Here is an 18,134-nt window from a genome sequence, read left to right as displayed (position 1 = left end):
ATGTTCCCACAATATATACACTAAATTTTCTGGACATCAAGATTTTTTTTTTACATAAATTGAGGAATAAATTCTGTTACTCAAATTTCTTTGAAAGGTTTCAATTTAAATTGGGGGTTTACCATGTTGCAGTCCTTACTTTTTACATATATTCTAAGATGTTGTTTTTTGTTTTCGTTTTTTTATCAATAGATTCAGCAGTATGTTTACATTCCTTTCATTACGCTGAAAATTTTTGTAGCACTTTCTCCAACTTTGGTTCTCAATGTTTTTTCAGTTTTTGGTTCTCGAACTTTCTCGATCCTCTATCCTTTGATTCATCCTTGCTCATTCTTCATTCAGTACCTTTAATCATTCACAGATACCTTTACGACAAATATACCATTACACCATAAAGATGCCCTTAAATTTCTTTCAAGTGAAACAGGAAGTCCTACACGGGAAATCAGAAAATACCATGCATGACTTCGAAAGACATCTTTGTGCTTTGCGAGAAAGTAAACTAAATGCGGATTCTCCCAGCAATTCCCTGAAACTCAAAGTGGGCATCTGATCTTCATTCTTACATAGAATTTACAATTGTACTAAGCATTTTGTAAGAGCTAGAAACAGGTGTTCACTTAGTTTCAAGGAGTTTGTTGACATATTACCTTTCTTACAGCCATCCTTTAAGAAAAATTGCGGTATAATCAGTTTGGGATAATTACCGTCCCAGATATTACAGAATTGTTATCCTTCACCATTTCTTTACTTGTGAATTTACGTGTTATATGCTATATCATTCAAAAAAAAAAAAAAATTCGAATCTGAAGAATATTTACATAGCCTTGTTTAGCTTCACTTTCCTATATTTGGAGAACTTTTTCTTTCCTTCAAAATTTTACTGTATAGCTGCATTTACTCTAGTCATCTTCTAATTACGGAGAGAAAAATTACAACTACGTGAAAGATCTGGAAAGTTCACATGAATGTTGATTAATGACTAAAGATGCAGGATTTGGTCATAAATTGACTAATAATCTGAAAATAAAATTTAAAGAAAGCCTCAGTTTCGTGTGAACAAAATAAATACCCATTTTCTCAAAAATCTCATGAAATCTGTCACAGAAACTAACATAATTGATCTATAAATATATTGTAGAGAAAATTACTCCTTTCGACTGAGTTCCTCATAGCTGAGTGGAGAAGATGAAGAATCTGCGATCCTATGGGACAGCAATGGCTCTTGGTAGTACCAAAGCAACTTCGCAGCGAGGTTCTAAGAAGTCTTCATGATGCTCCAACCGCTGGTCATCTCGGATTTGCCAAAATGTACGACCTAATAAAAGTTTTGAGATTAGACTTGAGTACTTGCTTATTCACTTGTACGATCCCTTCATCCACGCGACAATATTTTTAAGTAAAGTATTTTAAAGAAAAACAGAAAATTAATAGAAAAGTATCGGAAATACATTGCCATGGACCAACAGTTAAAAGGAACTATTTACGAAGTGTGTAAAAGACTAAATACAGCGCTCTAAAAAATATGGTGGAAGTACCTTTTGGTGAATCGATTATAATGACTTGTCTTTTAGGAAGACGTTATCCATATAATGCTATTTAGAATAGCCGTGCTTGTTGAGTCATTATCTGCGACAGGATTTTGTAGATGTCTCGGGATGTGGAATTGAGTTCTCTAGAAAACTTTTGATGAGACCATTTTATACAGAGGACCACAGGATTCTTGTTTGTTGCTATACTTCTTCCACGAACTGAGTACTTGTTCCATGAACTGAGTTTCTCCTCAGGGGTTTTTCTTTTATAAGGAGCTTATTTGTCTGTTGAATTATTAGTCTTATAATTGAAGGATTACGTTTACTCGGGCTTTTTTTTTTTATACTCCTCATTTATTCTTGTTTTCATGAGCCTTCGAAAGGCTCTTGTCTTCTGCCTGACCCTTAGATGTTTCTTAGTCCCCCAGTTAATGTTGTGCTGTTTTTTACTGTTTTGGGATGGCACGTTTTATCACTGAATTCAACTTGTTTTGTGAAGTTAGTTGTGTTGAGATAAAGTTATTGTATTGCAAGAGTTTAAATCTCGGATTAATTTGTTAGCAGTTGTTTTTAGGGACTGAATGAATTTCTTTTCAGAGCTTTTGTTGATTTTGGAACACTTAATGTGCATTGCTATAGTTCCCTGCTCAGCTTTGAATGAAATGAATTAGTAGTCTCAGATGGAGCACTCTTCAATTTCTAGCTGGTGAGTGTTTAAGGTCTGAACGTCCTCTTCCATGAGCAGATGTGAAGGTAGATCCTGATTTGTTTTGGAGGATTATGTTGTTAAAACTGATAAAGAATGGTAATCCTTCTTGGGGTAATTCATAGATAGCCCCATATTTGATTCTGTGTGCTTAAATTCCCATTGTTTCTGTGGGGACTGTTACGGCTGGTGAGAACAGTGCTAAGTTGTTGTTTTTTTTCTGCATGGAAGGAGTATGCACATGTAACAAGAATTTGGGTGTGTGGAAAAGTTGAGTGCAAAAGTAGCAAATTCTTGCTCTGTTGTAATTATAGTAGGTGACCAGTGTTTATTGTTTAGAAGTGCTGTCCTTGATTGTTTGGGGGAGGATCTGCTTGTCATTGGCAAAATACATCCTAGAAGAAGCATAGCTGCCAATCTTGAAATCTTAAAAATCACGAAGTTTCACGGCAACACCCTTTCAAAAGAACTCCAAACTGACTTTAATTCACTTTATAATGCATGGTACAAGCTACTGAATTATTTGTAATTCAGTTCTGATGCAAAATATATTAACATTTAATTGAACATTTTAATTTTATGCTCATCAGTGGCCGAGTGGTTAAGACCCGTGAAAACTGGTTATTCAACTTGACTTGGGTTCAAATCCAGGAGAAAGGGCTGACTGCACGGTTGACGATATTCACTTTACATATGGGGAAACCATATGTAAAGTGAATACGAGCTAGCTTTCCCGAGAAAGTCCTCCCCGAAGGCATCCCTCCTCTTAGGCAAATAGCTTTTGTGGCTTTTCCTTATTCGAATAACCTAACTAACCTTTACATTCTTTGGCAAATTTCATTTTTTAATTTTCTTACACTTTTATAATGAGAAAATCTCAAATAGTGAAGGATATTTACCGGAGTACTTTTAAATATGAAGAAAGTAAAATTAATAATTAATGCACATAACATTTCTGAGGATAAACTTGGTAATTTACCATACACTGACGTAAGCAAAATTAAAAAACCTGCTTAAGCATTGCTTGAATCTTCATAAAGAAGATCCACAATTACCTGCAGTATATTATGAAAACTCAGATCAAATGAAATTTCATAAGACAAAAAGCAATAAAATATAAGAAGAAAAAATACAATTCAGATGAAATAAAATTCAACAAGAATATTATTCTGAAAATCATTAGACTGGGGGGGGGACAGAATTTTAAGTTTCATTAATTCAATCAAATTCATTTCTAACTGGGAAACATTTTCCTTAGTAAAGGCTAAAATCTAAACCGGAAAATTCGGCAATTGCCTGGAGACTGGGATGAAAAACAGAGACTTGGCGCCTACAACAGAGGGATGTTTCACCAGTTGCCTATGAAAGATTCCTGGATAAAGGTGAGATCATAGTAGTGTTCTGAAATGTATTGTGCAATGTTTTCGACTGCAGTCTTCGATCTTTAGAGGTTAATATGAAGAGCCCAGATATTAGGAATTATATTTGCTGTTAGAAATTATACGACTGGTTCATCTTGATTGGTTGAGGTGCTGGAAATTAACAATATTTCGAGATGCTGGTTACTCATGATAATTTGTTCTGTATTGGATACTTCCTACTTCTCTGTAGTATGGACACGAAATTTCCGTGCGGGTTACCTTCGGAGTATCCGCAGAGTGGACAGTAATTGCACTCTCTCGGCTTGTGACTGAATGCTCGGCAGTTTACACATGTATGTGCACCAATAATTCAGATATAATGTTTGTGTGCCATTGAAAGGGGACTGCTTTTGTGTGGTGTGCATTCTGCGATCCATTTGGTGGTTCTGACACGAACCTTGAGATAAAATAAGAACATCAATTCTTCTTCACACTTCATTGCTTGTGCAAGTGTAGTTTTAGTCTAGAATAATGTTTGAAGGTAGTTCGTGAATTGCATATTTGGGTGGATGCATTCTTGGAACTTTGGTTGTAATTAATTCATTGGGTTTTTCAGAGCTTTAAAAAAGGTTGTTCAGCAGAGTTATACCTTCTGTATTTTTGCAGGGTATAGGGCAGATCACCTTCTTCAATGGGAGTTCTTTTAGCGCTTCGCACTCCGTTTTTCTCGATTGAAAGGATCTATGGTCAGCTCATCAGCTGTCAAATAGATGGGGATTCAAATAATGTTTTAAGTCAAAGTAAAATTGATATAATTACCTATCATTAACCTATATAGAATTGTTAGAATGCTACCTTAGTAAAACAATAACAAAAAAAATTGTGTGGAGAAAAATGCATATTTCATTATAAATAAGCATATGCTCATGTAGTGAGTTGAAAGTAAATGATTTAGTAAGAAGCCTCTTGAGCTTTTGGCTCTTAAATTGAATCCAACTAAAAATCTATGCAGTATTCAGAGTTATGTATCAAGCTCGATAGCACTTTTCGATAACTACACAAAACTTCGACGTGCTTTATGAAGACTTTCCAAATAAAACTTTCAGATACTTATTTCTTTGCTTAGTAATTATCCTCATATTTTTTCCATTTATTTCATGTTTTCTTTATCATTCCTTACAAACTTTGAGGCATTTTATAACTTAGCCTCAGAATATAATTTTACATTGTAAAATAAAAGTATAAGAGCAAACGATTCAGATTTGAGTTCAGCTGTAAATTCATCAAATCTTGTAATGAGCATATAAACATCGATTAAACAGATTTATAAATGCCTTTACACACTTAAAGTATCTGAACGAACTTTTAGATATCCAGCATGTTTTGACCGGCAAAAGGATAGTATGGGGGATGAGGGAAACGTTTCATAAATCTAACATCTTGCGAAGAACGAAAAAATTTTATCAAAAGCAAAATCTGCAATTGTAATAAAATTTTATAGATAATGAAGTCGTTTAAAGAATGATTTTATTGATTGCATAATTCTCAATAAACAGATTTTTATTTAATTTAAAAAACAGTAGACAGAAATAATTGAATCAGTTTAGAATTCAGGGTAATAATCACTAAAGTACCAATGGCAAAGAAATAGTTCTCGAAGTTATATCCATATTAGTCTAAAGTATGAAAATGCACGCATCCCCCATGAAATGATTTATTAAAGTAATTAATCTATAACATGTCGCTGCTTTCACAATTCTACTTATGCTACTGGTGACAGATGTTAGTTACAAAAGAAATTTCAGTGAACTAAAATCTATCGGGAGTTACCCACAGTCTAACATGGTAGAAAATTATTTGAATTTTCTTGCAATGGAAAACAGTGTACTGAAACCTTATTTTAATTACTATTAACATTTGGTTGATTTAATTCCAAGATTCCTGCTGACCCAAAAATTTTGTTTTTGGTAAGTTTCTAAAAATGTACAATTACATATACATTTACATATTCTGAATGTTTAACTATTACATTTTTAGTAAAAGTAATAGTCTTCTTTTGTATATATCAGTTGTATTCAAGGGTGAAGCTCACCGCCTTTTACAATGTTTAACAGCCAATAATAAGTAATGAGTTTCCATTTAACTTTTAATTCATTTTTTAAAATTAAACATGAAATAGGTAAATATTTTACTAGTGATAGAGGAATGGTGATGCTCTCTGCCACGGAGTGAAAATGCCTTTCTTTGTCCTGCCTTGCCTCTTTAACAAACATGCTTACATTTTCGGCTTTTAGTGGAATAGTCACGAAATGAAATATTCTGCCCTTTTAAAATTAAGACAAGAAAGCAACCTCTACAACAAAGCAAATTTTGAATAAAATAATCGATTTGTAGGATGATCTGGAGATTCATTTTCTTCAGAAGCAATAAACGTTTTTCGCTCCTGAAGAGTTCAGTCCATAATTGTGCGGAGAGCAGATGAAACCAACCACCTGTCTTGGCACGGAGTGGAGGAAATGAGAAGGTGAAAGAAGTCGTCAGTCGATGACCACCGTAGAACCTTTGCTGCTAGCTGATAGGACGAAGATGTAACAGACATATTTAACAAGTAAATTTTAATACAATGTGAGGGGGAGGAGAGAAAAAATAAAGAGCTCCATTTTGAAAAACCAAAACCTATGCATTACTGCCTGAATTAAATAATATAAAAAAATACATTTTCTTTAAAGCATTGAATCTCTAGTTTTAAAACCATAATATCTCACATAACAGGCAATGTAAACACCAAAATAGTCAATGTATTTTTAGAAATTTTTTGTATTTTCTAGTGATTACTAAGCTTGGCATAATTCATATATAGTTTTTGCATGCATTTATAAATCACCAAGTTTTATGTTTATAGATGATAAAAGTGCTTCTGTATTTTAATTTCTTCAAATCAGCAACCAGCAACAGCTTCATACAGTAAAAATAATACTTTGGCTTACTTCCTTGGGTTGTCAACAGACTCTCTAAATAATATTTTGATACATCAAATAGATGTCTATAATTTTTAATTAAACAGAAAATTTCAATTAGAATGTATTCTAAAATAGAAAAGATATGACAAATTAAAGTCAAAACATTTTATTGGATGAATTTTCATATATAACTTATGCAAGCACATCTTAAAAAAATAAGTTGAATAGCTTGTACAGGAAGTTAACTGCACAAAAATGTTTGAAAGGAATGTACAGAAATGAATAAAACAAGTCTCAGAATAAGTGAGCTTATTACCTGGTGACAGAAGGAAAACATTTTTAATAGCACAGTACCTTGGGGACAGAAGGGAAATTTTTTTAGAAGCACAATATCCTGTGACAGAAGGGAACATTTTTAAACAGTTAAGTAGTGGCTTAAGCGTTTACATAAAAGTACAATTAATTCCATCCAAGAAACATGTAGATTGAGCAGCAGAAAATTAACTAATTAAATAAAATTTTGAATTAATTTGTTTTAACTTTACTTGATACAACCAATTTTTTAAAATTATAACCTATACCAAAAAAAAAATATTACTTTGTTATTTAAAGGAGGAAAATTGTATGAAAATGGAGAAATCGGTAAACTGTCAAACATAACTTATAAAAAAATCACAAACAAAATAATGAAAAATGATAGTGAATTTTCAGATTGCTTACTGAATATTGCTTACTGGTATATTTCTTATAAAATAAAATTTGAAAAATTAATATTTGGGAAAAAATTTGATTTCTCCACTGCAAAAGAAATAACCAGATAAAAATATTCACACACAAGGGATTAAAATACACTACATTAGTAAAACAACTTGCAAAATTTACTTATTTTGAAAGAAGTGAATTTCCTCACAAACTAATTTAAAATTAGCAATTGCAGGAGCAAATACAGCCAAAAATAGTTGTCCCTGTATTTCATTGAGAATATAAAATTTCAAGGATTTTTATTTTTACTCAATTAAATAGAATTACAACTATTAGGATAATAAATTACAAATTAGAGTAATAAAAAATGAAGGAAAACTCAATCATGTATGCACTAAGCAGAAGGCAATCTGAAACAAACTTAAAATGTTGACACTAAATAAAACTCAAACAAATAAATTTGCAATGAGTTTCAGGAACTATAAAAAAGACAATCGTTCATCTAAAAATATGAACTGTTACAAATACATCTCACTCATATAATACTATTATAAACAGTTCTCATCCAGTAACATGTTATTTTTTTTACTATTAAAATTTAAAAAGGCTTCTTTTGAAAAGAGACAAATAATATTAAAGTAAAGAAAATAATAATAATAAAGCAAATAAAGTTTCATATTTGTTTTTAAATAAAGGCAGAAAAATAGATACCTATTCCTTACTACAGGACATAAATACAAAAATTATAAACTTAATTTTACCTACAAAATGGTTCGTAAAAACAGTAACACATTATCTAAGAAAATATAAGTTTAGACTCTTAATTTTTTGTATTTTGAGTTTCATGTAATGTTATATCACCAATTAAATTTTAAAAGAATGTAAAAAACTGACACCCAGTTGTTTTTTTTTAATCTAGTATATCAAAACTGGGAATAGTTTATCACAATTTATATACTTAAAAAGTGAGAAATTTTAATACTATGATTTATGAACACTGAATATCCAAAGATATCTTATTGGTCTCGAAGGTATTTAAAAGGAATACAATTGAAATGACAAATCAAACATAACGTTCAGTCCTCTACGTTTTTATAAGGAGTTACTCTTTTTCAAGCCTGAGTATCAGACAAATACTTCCCTCACTGGGCTAAACGTCCAATGCAAAATGCATTAAACAATTTGTGCAATATTTTGTCCTCAAAACTACAGCCACCTTAAACCCAAAGGGTTTTATTGGCTCAGAATCACAGACAGCTCTTAAGAAAGAAGCTTCAAATAATTTGAGTTTCTACATATTCAACTTTTTATACAGCACTCTCAGACTGCAGTAACAGATTTTCTGTCTGCACTGCACACAGTTCTCCATCATTCATTTGAGATTTGCTTGCACTGTGACCCAAACCTGAGACATGCCTTTGAGGAAAACGACTTGATACTAAACTAAGACTCTTCTTATATAAAATTCTGTGTTCTTCTAAGGCAGGACCCCATTCTGGAGCTGGTCGTAGACAAGAAATAAGTCTCTGAAAAAAAAATTAGTTGCATTCAGAGAGAGTCAATAAACAGCTAAATGATTACATCACAAAATTAGATCATAAAATATCAATGATGAAATTTCTTAGGTCTTTAATACATGTACAATCACAATTTAAACTAAGCTGGAACCCAGCTTAGCTACTTTTCAGTTCTTGAACAAAAACCAATTCCAGCCAGAATTCCATATAAAATGTTCTCTATTACTTTAATCTATTATTTATCTATTTCTTTGATTTACTAACTTATTGTGCAGTACAAAGTCAGTAATCCGGACCTCAAAGCCACAAACTTTTTTTTGTATGCCTTTAATGCGCGCTTCCGATAGTGAAGAAAGTGACCAAGAGGTTATTGAAAACGAAAACATTTCGATTGACAAGTTAGTCGGTATTCTCGACACAGCAATTACAGGACTTGAACTTTGGAACTTTGTAACTGAACAAGAAATTATGTCTGTTTATAGAATTAAAGAAAAAGTATTAGCACAAAAAACGAAGCAATTTAAACAACTTGCATTGGAAGAAATGGTTAATAAAGTAAACAAATAAATATTAAGCTTTTTTTTTTTTGTAAATTTTGATACCCTTTATATCATAATTGCTCTTTATTTCATAAATTACGATTTCATATTTTAATTGTATAGTTTCTGCATGCCATCTTACCAGATTTAAATTGATGATCTATAATCCAGAAAAACCCCTAATCCGGAATCGCCGAAATCCCGACGAGTCCGGATTACGGAGTTTGTACTCTATTAAGTTTCTATTTACCACTTTACATTTTAATTTTCATTCACTTTTGGACCTTTCCTGATAGCTTTCCATAGGATTCTGATTACTTTTAAAAATCATTTCCTGTATGATGTTTAAATAAAATGCAGCAAAAGTCTCTTAATTGAGTTATTTTTAACAGTTTCACTCAACAGAAGAAACAGTAAAAAAAAAAAAAAAAAAGGTGGAATTTAACATTTCCTATTTCATGTACTTAATGTGCTGCTTTGATTACATGCGACTTTCTAATTTAGAAATTTAAGTTGTCATTCACTTGCTATGGTTAAGTAGTAGTCTTAGAAAGATTTTTATCATAGCTACACACAGAACTATGAAGATTAAATCTAAAGCGCAATGGTAAAAGATGAAAATTAATTAACATGAAGAATTAACTATTTCATATCCAAATTGAACCTCTTGCCTACATTTGATGAGTTAAATTTGCCATCCATCTCTTATGTGAAAACACGGAAATGATGCGTTTTAAACTCTGCAGATCTGAATCAACATTTTGAAAATTTAAGTATGTGGGCACTTAAGCACTAAAATAGATTAAAACTGGAGACATTTCCCTCACCGTATTTCCACATCCCCCACTAGAAATGTAACACACTACTCAAATATGTATGTGTGCCATTAACAAAATTAGAGGTGAGAACAGTTGCCAATAAAAGAAATGAGAAGTACTGTTCTTTTTGCCTGCATACTTTGACAAAACAACCTTCTCTTAAGAACTATATCAAATTATTAACAACATTGAAATTGAAAAAAGATGAAGACATTTAAGAAAATTGTAAAAATTCTCTATGATTTTTGTGATCCCGATATCCGCCTGCAACAATTTGTAATTTAAGCTACTCAGTCCCTTAAACTTTAAAATTGGCAAGTAAATTGAATTCAAACTATACACTTCCAATAAAACATAACCAGAGGGGAAAAAAATAGACAAACGTGGAAATATTTGTGTCTATCTGAGTAAAATTAAAAGCATTTTAGAAATTAAGTTTTATTTTCAAACAACTTTTTGCAAATCATTAAAAGCATCCTTATTGAATAAAGATTTATAAAGTGTAAAAAGTAAATTACAGTAGTTTAAACTGTACGCTAGTTCAAATTAGCGCAATTTACTGGGTAATCAAGTTTCAGTATTGGTTCAAATTTTTTTTTCACAGTTTTATATCATTATGTGCATTTATTAAAGTTTTATCATGTCTGACTTGCCATGATTCGTGCTTCTTTTCTTCCGAAATATACTTTTTGTTCTGTCATTATTTAACTACCTAAGCGTAGCAAAAAAAAAAAAAAAAAAAAAAATGTATTTTAAACTATTTGAGTGTAAATTGGAGCCATGATTCCAAAGGCAGCTCAAATCCTGCAGATAGCTTTTATGGACTACATAGGCAACTGATGGACATATTGCTGAAAAACAGTTTGTGAAGTAAACATTCAGAGTACTAACTTAAGGATGTCTTATTAGGGCCATTTTTAAAAGGAATTAATTGGAACTACCTTTCTTCCTCCTCCATACTGAGAAAATGTAGAGCAGGAATAAAAATTTTAAGAAAAATACAAAAAATATTCACTGTATCAGAATCTTTGCATAAATGTAGCTAGATGAGAATATTCAAGGGCTTGATGTTGGACCTCAGTTTTTAGACTACAATAAAAGTTATCTTTTAGTCTTGTAAAATACAATATTGTTAGAGATCTTTTGGATTTTTACACTAATGAATGACTTTTTATTACTGAAACCAGTAGTCATGTTTTATGAATTATAAAGATGTTTAGTATAAATACACATTATGGGAGGAAAAATCCAGAAATTCTTCCCCATTTATTTCTCGAACACACTTTTTCATTTGAATATTATTTTTTTAAAAGACTTCATTTGCTTTTTCTGGACTTTAGATGATTAAAGTCATATTTAAAAAGTACATCTGAATATGCTATCTAAATGGATCTGTATAACTGTCTATTTATCGAGAAATCTATAATGAAATAATAAAATTTAATTTTACTAACACACCAAGGAATCTTGATTTGGTTTTGTAGAGGGGAAAATCTACCAAACAAATAGTAAGGAAATAATTAAAACAATAAGCAACTTATAATAACGCAATATAGTTTTAAAGGTTTAGATCACATCACTGCTCAATAATAGAATTCTTTTCCCTTATTTGAGTAATTTAGTTTAAAAGTTTTCAGTAACAACTGTATTTTTAGTCTATGCGGAACAGTTTTTGAAAATTACTGATTTATCTCCAAGTTAACATTTTGTAAAAGCAGCCTGTTTTTTTATACAGAAGGTAAATACATTAAACTTACTGAGCTTAATTGTTACGGATACCTACTTCTAAGAGCTGTTCAGCAAACGTGTTTTATGCATATTATTTACCTGGCAATAGATCCTTATGCTGTTGCATGACATTTATATGGATATATACCATATTTAAAAACTTTGTTTAATGGATGCCTAGTTTCAAGTAAAGATAATCAAATTTGAGTTAAAATGATTTTTAAAAATAAATAAATTTTAAGTTCAGATAATAAGCAAATACTAATTTTTATTATTTTATTGTCATTAACCATCATATCCTCTGGATATTGCCCAGATTAGAGCAAAATCAGATCAAACTAAAAATAGAGTACAGCTATTAATGCCGAGAGAATTACGCCAATGTAACAAAATGTTAAATTTATATCTATGGAATATTCTGTGTATAACTGAAAACACGTTGTTTGATATAAAACATACTACTGAAGTATGAGAAATACTTGGGCTATTTTGCAATTTCCTTAAAAAATAGCCTAGCTGTCATTTCAAACAATTTCCATAAACTTGCTGAAATCAAATATACTAAGCCACTCCTTTCTGATATGCATGAATTTTCTTCATATGAAACTGTTTTACATTAAAGAAAGCTATTTAAATTTTACTTTATATATCACACGATTGAAAACTTATTACATTCTAAATTAATTGCCTAGTTAAGCTAAGGAAATTCTCCATGTTCATCTAATTCTTTTCAATCAAAAGTATGAACTCTATGTCAAAGAATTGGCACTTACCTTTCCATAGGAAACTCATTTCATATATACAGTGAACCCTCTCTGAAGTCCAACTATGTTAAAACCCATTCTTGAAAGTGACTAATATTTTTAAAACAAATTTGTTACTAACAGTTGGTTGATGTAAGGTGCAGCCTTTACCATATGATTATAATGAAATGCACCCAGTTCACACCACAAACGAGGACATCCAGTGATCTAGCAATGCCTCCCATATAAAACAAAAGTACCAATTGATGGTATAGATAAAATCTCTCTAACCTAAACAAGACGTTCAAATAGATGCCGAGTCAACCATCAAAATGTTTAATTTTGCTACTAATGTATATTTATGTACTATATAAATGAATAAGTTGCATTTCTAGGTTCTGCCACAACTGCAGAACAATTTGTATAGAAATCTGTCCTTAATCATTAATTCAGCATGTTTAATTAACCATACATGCTAATTCTCAGATTAAGAAACAGCTTTGTATAAAAGATGTATCACATTCCTGAAGATTTCTATCTGGACAACTGGTATTATAATTCAAAATTAACAATTCAATGTACTTCTCCCCAATAATTACAAAAATCTTATCCATTTAAAATAGGATGATACTGTTTTTTCAGTTTGACTTATTCTGCCATTTTGGTGGTGAAAGGCCTAGTTTTATTCGGTTTTATAAATACTTGAAAATATGATTCAATTTTAATCAATCATCAATTCTGATCAATTTTTGGCAAGTGCTATTAATCATTTCTGTGGAGATATATTGACTGAAATTAATAATGAAGAAACTGCCAGTGCTTTTATCTGTCACTCAATTATCACTGCTTTTGCCTTAGAAACTGTGTCTGTTCTAGAATTCATTTTTTGGAGTACTTGCTGGCTACAGCTGGTGCTAGGCTGCCGTTAGTTCAGTACTGTTGTCTCTGCCGTTAGTTCAGTACTGTTGTCTAATAAAATTATTTTAAAAACTAAATTCTTCATGAAATCACTGTCCCATTTTGTCTGAAACTTCAGAAACATCCTCCTCAGATAATAAGCAATGAATATATTTGAAATAAATAAAAAATCCATATTTTCAATCCTCCTCTATGGGACGCATTAAAACATCTTTATTATGCATTTGAAAAAGGTTATTCACCAAAAGGTTTTTCAAAAAATTAAGTAGAAAGTAGATTATTCACTTATATTTTTATTTCATTTATTTATCATTATTTGCTTTATTATTCACTAATTATCTTTACAAATTCATTTATAATTTTATTCCTATTATTACATTAATAAACTAATGTACATTTCTATTTCAGTACTTTTTTAACCAGACTCTAGAGCCCTCATATTAAGCCAGCCCAATAATCACCATTGTTGAAAGTAATCTCCTCTAACATGACCCCTTCTGCAGAAGAATAAAATAATCCGGAACAGTGGATAGTCATCCTAGAGGTCATTGTAATGAATTTAGTCTGGAACCGTAACCTTAAATCTAATGAGATATGCTTTTCAAAAAAAATTTAAAATGCCTAATAGTGTGCTTTACAGAGATCAACTCATACAGCACTAAAAAGAAATAATTTCCTAAATTAGATCTGGTAATAACGTTATAAGTTACATATTTGTGCATCATCAAAACTGGAAAGAAAAGCTCCTTTGGGAATGCAAAATACTAAATGGCATGGAAAATTTTACATAACTAAAATATAATAAACTATTTGTTTAGTCTCAAATTATACACTATTTAAAATTTTCAGAATGTTCATTTTGTTCCTCTACTAATGTAAAAAGAATATTTTATACATTTAATAATCAAGTTCTGTTTTTATACAGAATAGGTGTTTTAATAATAAAGTTTTGGACTCAAAATGCTGACATTAGATACTTTCAGTTAGGACTTCAAAAATAAGGCATAGTTTAACCTTTTGGTAGCATAAAAAAGGGAAGATAAAGTTATAAAATATACTAAATTAATAATAATAATATACTAAAAATTATACATTTTCAGGTGCATACATGAAATATGAAATTTCCATTACTCTGATCCAGTAATCATTAACCTTTTTACATTACATCTCAGATTAAAAGTTTTGATTAATGTAAAAAAATTATAAAAATTATACATTAGTCATTTCATCAAATTATTATAGAGGTTATTTACAAGAAATTGGAATACAAGCAATGAAACAAATTTCTATAATAAACTAATATTTGCTTACTTCTTTGAAAGTTCCTTCAGCTTTCAGTATTTGTGCAATAGCCACAACTGGAATGGGGGCAATGGAGCACATAGCAATCATCCAACCCAAAGCAATTGACCACTGAGGATACTGGTAATTCCCATAGGAAACTGCTTCGTGGTTTATGACAATAAAAATTAAAAGAGAGACTATGGTTCCTGGAGTAATGAAACACCAACATAATTTCCACCAGGTTGGAGGAACGCGTTTTATCATCAAACATATATCCTGCATAAAACGATCCACACCTAAATGATTAAAAAGGGAATCGTATAGTAGACCTCCACAAAGACCAAAACCTCGACAAAGAAATCAATGACACAATAAAACAAGAATTTCTTTAGTTACATTTCAGGTCAGCGAATTTGGTTACAACTGCTTAACATGTACCCATTTGCATGGGGGTGGGAGATGGGAGATGCTACTCACAAAATGATTTACAATTTAAATTATAAATAAAATAATTCCTAATCAAAATATGGTATTAGCACTTCGTACGAACCATTAACTGCATGCTTTATAATAGTATTTTTCATTTCCTTTTAACATGAAATAATTCATATCAGTTCTTTCTACATATATAAGTAGAAGGTTAGATAACCCATCACTAAATTTGTCTCAGCTAAAGTCACAGAATGCAAATAAAGTACCATTCTTACAGATACTTCAAGATGATAAAAATGTAGAACAAGAGAGAAAAATAGGTATTGTTTATAATGTACATAACATTAAATGCCGCCTAAGGTGATGGGAGGTATCTCGTAAGGTATGGATTTAAAATCTTTAAACTCAGCATGTGATATTCATTAATAGAAGGTAGCGAAAAAACATGCTACTGCCTTATTCTCGAACATATAATGTTAAGCAACATATAATCCTTAATTACTTGTGCCTTAATTATTTGGTACCGTTATTGGATTTAACAACATATTAAAATAAAGCAATCAAAAAGGCAACTTCTCCCAAAGTAGTTATAGTTACCAAACAAAACACCTTAATACATATTATAAATCACCTATATTGTATACCTGCAAGTTCTACAATTATGTCTCCCACATGAAGATTGTTATCTCCATCCACTCATATCAAGTAAATGACTGTGGATTACAATCTTGAATTAAGTGCTGGAGGAAGAACTTAAAGAATTATCGATAAGAAAGTGCAGAAATTTCTCATTAGTTGAAGAATAATTGCATAATTTTGAAGATAATAGTTTTCAATTATACAAATATTCTGCCTTCATTATAAAAAGTAGCATTAATGTAATATTACACTCTTTTGTGTTGCCCTGACATTATGTGTGTTAGGTAGAAGTAGATTATGGCAAAATGTAAGTCATAGACCTATATCTACGAGAAACCAGATATTAATATAAAATTGCTTCATAATCTAAATGTTAAATACCAAACTTAACACAGAATTGCTTAATTATAAAATTAAGATTACAAACAAACTAGGTGAAAAAAGACAACGTTTAAATTAAAAATACCACAATTTTACTTGACAACTGAGGCTATATTGAATGCATAATACGAGAGAAAAGTGAAAGAACTAATATGCAATAAAAAAGAAATTTTAAAATAAACATCAAATTTTAACCTTACCGTATATCCAACAAATAGATACTGTTTCCAGTAATGAAATGATCATGAGAGAAAATGTAGCACTGTACCAATCCATCAGCTGCAGAACATACATGCCACCCTGAAATATATTTAAATGCAAAATTACAATTATTTTTAAACACATTTACAGACTTATTCTGGTACTCATGAATTAAACAATGCTAGCTAATACAGGTTACGTTCCATGCCCTCCACTAACTTAAATCTGAGGAGGCCTGCCTTGGGAATGCATTTGCTTCTCTGTGAAGACGCAAGAACAAGCAGGAATGTGGATGATATTACATAAATACATTAGCTGTATGAATATATAAGCATTCGCTGTTAAAATGCTTTAGCAATGTTTTTAAGTGCATGCTGTCATAATTCTTAAATACATATTAAATATGAAATACTATATTAAATATGATACTTGCAATACTATATTAAATATGATCGAGTTAAAATGGATACATTCATTATGTACTTGAGAGCTTGAATACAGCAAGACAATTGAATACATTAAACCTGTTTACATTCATTATTTGGGAACTTGTGTTATTTGAATACTTACATGTGTTGATATTCGCATTCACGAAGTATAAAAATTCGCATTTATACCTCCCCTCCCAGAAGACTCCATTATGTTTGCCTCAGTGCTTTAAGGAACGCATAATTTTGTTGACAATAATGGCAGATACATGACTATGTTACATGAATACTGTTAATAAACTTGAATCCTAGTTATATACTTGAATACTTGATTGCAACAAAACAATTAATTGATTACATTAACCTATATACATTAATTATATGAGTAAGTTTGTTGACACACATATATATACAATAATTCTTGGATACATAAAGTTAGTTTACACTGACTACATAAATTACTATAGGCTTAAATAGATAAATTCATATAAGCTTGAATATGCCAGATCAGTGATTCTCAACCTTTTGACTAACACGTACCATCTAAACAAAAATTGAAAACCTTTAGTACCACCACTACAAAGTACTACTAACACCACCACTCTTGAACAAAGCTCAGATGGCATAAATTTACGTTGTGTTACAGAAAAAACTCAATCAGGATGTTGGGGTTTTAATTTTTGAACTTAATAGTTAAAAATATTTTGCTTCTTTGCATACCACCTATTTATTTCTTGTGTACCACTGGTTGAGAACCCCCATATTAGATAATACACCACAAAAATATAAATTAATATGAGAGGAACAATTAAGGTTAAAAACACAATTAAACAATAAAAACACAAGAAGAAAAACCACTGACCAGAGAAGTTTCCACTAAGAAAGGGAATTTACTAAAACTGATGATGCAACTGCACCCTAACTCAATAAGATATGGATCTCAACTGGTTTAAAAGTTAATGTTAAAATGAAAAAAGAAGCCATCTGTTCCCTTATCTTAGTGCCTCCCCCCCCAAAAAAAGACAGAACATTATTAGGAAAAAAAAGTATAAAAATTCACTTTTTCACCCCTCTCCCGGAACACTCCAGAATAGCCATTATGGTTGCCTCAGTGCTTTAAGGAATGCATAATTGTGTTGATAATATTGTCAGTGTATCAGTGGGACTAGCTAATACACAAATATCATAAAGCTTAATAAAAAAATGAAATTTTAACTGTTAGAAGACTACTAGTTGAATTACACG

At 30.8% G+C, this 18,134-nt stretch overlaps 1 protein-coding gene across 1 annotated transcript in view; it reads right to left on the bottom strand.

Moving 5' to 3' along the window:
* Positions 1-6,709: 6,709 nt before the first annotated feature.
* LOC118185020 (sodium- and chloride-dependent glycine transporter 1-like) overlaps positions 6,710-18,134 on the bottom strand; it is a 77,562-nt gene continuing 66,137 nt past the window's right edge. The window contains exons 11-13 of the mRNA XM_085807341.1: positions 16,461-16,560; positions 14,836-15,104; positions 6,710-8,787 (exon numbers count right to left, since the gene is read on the bottom strand). Coding sequence (XP_085663467.1) covers positions 8,569-8,787; positions 14,836-15,104; positions 16,461-16,560 — 588 coding nt within the window. The 3' untranslated portion in view covers positions 6,710-8,568. The remainder of the gene's footprint in view (positions 8,788-14,835; positions 15,105-16,460; positions 16,561-18,134) is intronic.

This window comes from Stegodyphus dumicola, chromosome X1, assembly GCF_044657685.1.
Source record: "Stegodyphus dumicola isolate Sdum_Otavi_A_Nest chromosome X1, ASM4465768v1".
NCBI lineage: Eukaryota > Metazoa > Arthropoda > Arachnida > Araneae > Eresidae > Stegodyphus > Stegodyphus dumicola.
Note: the sequence above shows the minus strand (reverse complement) of the source record. Positions and strands in the feature narration are given on the sequence as shown.